This window comes from Hipposideros armiger, unplaced genomic scaffold (assembly GCF_001890085.2).
Source record: "Hipposideros armiger isolate ML-2016 unplaced genomic scaffold, ASM189008v1 scaffold_530, whole genome shotgun sequence".
Taxonomy (NCBI): Eukaryota; Metazoa; Chordata; class Mammalia; order Chiroptera; family Hipposideridae; genus Hipposideros; species Hipposideros armiger.
Genome location: NW_017731880.1, coordinates 864329 through 868160, shown reverse-complemented (window position 1 = coordinate 868160; position 3832 = coordinate 864329). Strand labels below are relative to the sequence as shown.

General features: G+C 56.8%; 1 protein-coding gene and 1 long non-coding RNA gene across 2 annotated transcripts in view; one reads left to right on the top strand and one right to left on the bottom strand.

The window, feature by feature from the left end:
- Positions 1-3137, bottom strand: part of MOV10L1 (Mov10 like RNA helicase 1) — a 13766-nt gene extending 10629 nt beyond the window's left edge. The window contains exons 1-4 of the mRNA XM_019668540.1: positions 2726-3137; positions 2002-2148; positions 1386-1507; positions 48-147 (exon numbers count right to left, since the gene is read on the bottom strand). Of these exons, the coding sequence (XP_019524085.1) occupies positions 48-147; positions 1386-1507; positions 2002-2148; positions 2726-3121 (765 nt within the window). The 5' untranslated portion in view covers positions 3122-3137. The remainder of the gene's footprint in view (positions 1-47; positions 148-1385; positions 1508-2001; positions 2149-2725) is intronic.
- Positions 189-1960, top strand: LOC109396604 (uncharacterized). Its single transcript, XR_002126871.1, has 3 exons — positions 189-271; positions 907-986; positions 1802-1960. It is a non-coding gene; the product is annotated as an uncharacterized LOC109396604 (long non-coding RNA).
- Positions 3138-3832: the final 695 nt, after the last annotated feature.

The following is a 3832-nucleotide window of genomic DNA, read 5'->3' as shown; positions in this document are numbered from 1 at the left end:
CGCAGGAAACCAGGATGAGAGCCAGCGGGCACAGCAAGTGGCCTCACCTGGCCACTGACTTCTGAAACCAGCCCCAGAGGGATGAGGCATTCGGGTTCGCTGGCCTGCCCCGCTTCGTCCACAAACACGTGCGTGAAGTGTCCGACTCTAGAGCCAAAGGGGTTGTCAGTGGTCGCTCCGGCCAGGGTCTGCTCCGGGGCCTGGCGGGCCAGCCCAGAAAGCTGGCCCCCCCCCCGGAGGACCGTCAGCAGCCCGACTCTGCATCCAACAGGTATGCTTGTTTACAGAGACTCAGAGGGACCCGGGAGGTCCCTGAGAGGCCGCATGGGGTTCAGGCTGGCAGTGAGTGCTCCTGACACCCTGGTGTGGGCGGGAATGGGGGCTGATGCCATGCACGCCCGGAAGCAGAAAGCTGGCCTGGAGCCCGGCTGTGACCCTCGGCTCTGGGCCTTGGTTTCCCCGATGTGGCTGTGTGACAACGGGGAGAGCTGGTCCAGGTGGGCCCTGGGGAACGCTCCCACTGGGGGCTGCTGCCTCCACCTGCTTCTGCCAGGAGATTCACGCTCTCAGCTGGGACTGGGGATGGTGTGGGCTTCCTGGGGCCGTCAGCCCTCACCACGTCCAGCATCGCCCCACGGTCATGCCGGAGGAAGCTGGGAGCAGGGACATTGCACCAGGACAAACCCTGGGCGGAGCCGGACCCTCGGGTCTCCCATCCCCGTGAGACGGAGGCCCCAGTGCTGGAGGCTGTGGGGGCCCCTGCTCCCGTGGTGCCTGGGGCCGAGTGGGGCCCCGCCTGGCTCTTTCCATGGGCAGTCAGTTTGCTGTTTAAATGGGGGCTGAATCTGTAAATCTCAAGCTCTCACTCAGCCAGTGAAACCCACTGATCGATCCCTCCCTACGCAGGACAAGGAAATCGGCTTTCTACCTCATGTCCCAATTTCTGCTGAAAAAGTTTAACATCATGTATCTTAGAATATAAGCACGTAAGTTCTGTATTAACTATACCTATTTAGAATTATTTCTATCAGACGATATCGCCCCGTGTTCACGCCTCCTCAGCTTCCCACAGCCCTAAGACCCCACCCACCACGTGGTGGCCCTGACAGGCTCCTGCCATTGTCCTCTGGGCACCGCCTGTCCCTCCCCAAACAAGCTCCTCCTTGCCTAGGGCCCTGCCGCTGGCACACCAGCCCTCCGCCTGCTGGGGAAGTTGTGGGGCCCTCTCACTCACCTTTGGGGTCTCAGCAAAAACCTTACTTCCCTGGAAAAGCCGTCCCTGAGCCACTTGGGTCCCCTGTACTTTCGGCTCCCTTCAGACCCAGCTCCAGGGACAGAGACCTCCGTCTGTCCCGTGGGTCCCTGCGCCCCCAGCTGGCTCTCACCTCACCCCGATTTGGTAGAAGAGTCCGGCGCTGCTGCACGTGGTGACTATGATCCGGAAGCGTGAGGCTTTCCAGATGTCCTCCCCGTCTCTGCAGTACGGCCGGATGGCAGGGCTGGCTGTCTGGGGGAGCAGAGCCTGTCAGTCTTCCAGTTTTAAGTACATCTTTAAACCGGACGTGATGACAAAGCTCAGCGGCGTTCTCACCGACTATCCCCTAATGGTGACTAAGGACTTGAGATGTTCTCTTAAATCAAAACCTTGTTTTCAGATCAAGTCTCGTGGGCTCTAGAGCCTGAACTTGACTTAATCCTGCAGACCCTTCCCCAAACCACTTCATACGTTTTTCAGGCAGAATTGCTCTTGTTAATCAAGTTCCTTCTGGAAGCAAACCAGGGACTTTTCATTTTTCTACAGGGGTACTTGCAGCAAACCAATACGCAGGCCCTAAAGGAGACAATACATTTGGGGACTAAGAGGTGCGCTGGCACTCAGGGAAGCGGAGGACGCCCGATTCCTGGAGGAGACAGAGTGACTGCTGTTGGGGAATACAACTCTCACTTAACGAGTGGGGCACAGGGGACAGCGGTTTCTCTGTGGCTGCTTGGGACACTCACCTCCTCAAATCTGCAAGTGGCGTTCACGCGGACCATGGTGCCCGGCCGCAGCGCCCAGCTCTCGTGCAGCCGCAGACACACCAGGTCTGCGGCGCTGTTGGAGGGCGCACAGATCAGGACCCGACTGTCCGGGAGGGCGTGGTACACCTTCATCCAGGGATGGGAGACAAAGGGTGACACGTCAGCCATGAGCATGGACTGGAGGAGGGAGTGTGACACCCACACCCACTGGCTACTGTGGGGACCCGGCCACCTGAGCTCACGCCCACCCCCCCACATGCCTAAGACTCGGCCACCGAGGGCGCGATTGCAGGTGTGGGGCTCTGCGCTCTCTAAGACCCGAACGGTCTCCTGCACCTGCACATGTGCGCTAGCGTAAAAATCCTGAGCGATGCAGAAACACTGCCGACACCAGTGCACACTCAGCTGTGAGCATGGAGATGCCGGATCGGCAGAACGGCCGCGAGGCTGCTGGAAAGGGAGCTTCTCAGCGGCAGCCAGGCCCAGGCCCCATGAGGCGGCTGAACAGCTCACTGCTCTATGACACTCCTCTCTGAACCTATGAAACGGCCTTTGAAAATCCCAGTCACGTAAACACCACAGAACCAGCTTAGTAAACGGGAAACTAGTTTCCCTTACCACGTTTCTGATTCTACAATTTAAACCTGACACCAGAGACACACAGCAGAGCCAAGTTCACTGTTAACGGTGTGGCGGTCGTCACCTGTAAAACTGCCTCTATTATGGTCACTGTCTTCCCAGTTCCAGGAGGTCCGAAAAGAATGTACGGAAGCGGGCGGCAGTCCCCACTCAGGATTCTCCTCACAGCCAGCTTCTGGTTTTCATTGAGCACTGGATTGAAGAACTCCTTCTCGCCTGTGTCTGGGCTCTGAATCTCACTGGCTGTATTGGAAGTGGGGGACAGCGTCAGGCGGAGGGGATGGCCTGCAGCAGCTGAAGCAAACACACCAGCACCGGCGCAAATCAGCCACTGAGGCGGCTCCTGGGCGACCACTGGTGGTGCAGCAGCCAGAGGGTATTCCCTGGGGCCTGTCCGAGCTCCATCAGGTAGAGCCAGGAAGGCTGGTGTCCTGAGAGCAGAACCCCCCCACCCCCACATGTCGAGCCACCTGAGGCGCTGGAGACCCCCCCACCTTGGAAAAGGTTGACAGGAACGGCCACAGTCCTGTCTTTTGACCTAAACATCAAGTCTCCCGCCGTGACAAGAACCTTCGTTCACCTTTCTGGTCACACAACTGTCACAGACCACACAAGTCCCTCGCCCGTTTCACTTCCACAAGACAGCCAGCTTCTCAAGGGGCCCAGTCCCAGGCGCGCCTCCCGGCAGCGGCCCATGTAGCCCCCACGATACGTACCCAGCTGACTTGTCCCTGTAGCGAAGGCCACTGGTCCTGGTGTGCCCTGGGCACCAGCCTGCCTCGCCGGGGTGGCAGGCTTAGTTTGGTCCTTTACAGCTTTCCTATTCTAGAAATAATCCGGGAAAAAGAAAAGGCTTTAAAAAAAAATGCTTTGTGTTTACATGGACTTAAAGAGTAAATATAAACATTTGACAATACTGGTTTTATTTATTGAACAGCTCTTTGCATGGGTCACAAGTCATGCCCCCTTTAAAACACAATGAAAATACAGAATATCTTGATAAAAATCTGCTAAGGTTTATATTTCTTTTTTGAATTACCTTTAAAAATAAATAAAATTTTGTGATGGTGATACCAAGACACAGGATTGCATTTTATTTCACTCAGCGTGTATTCTCCCATGCTCACTCGCAGAGGCTGTGGGCAAGTCCAGGACGCTCGAGCCCGAGGAC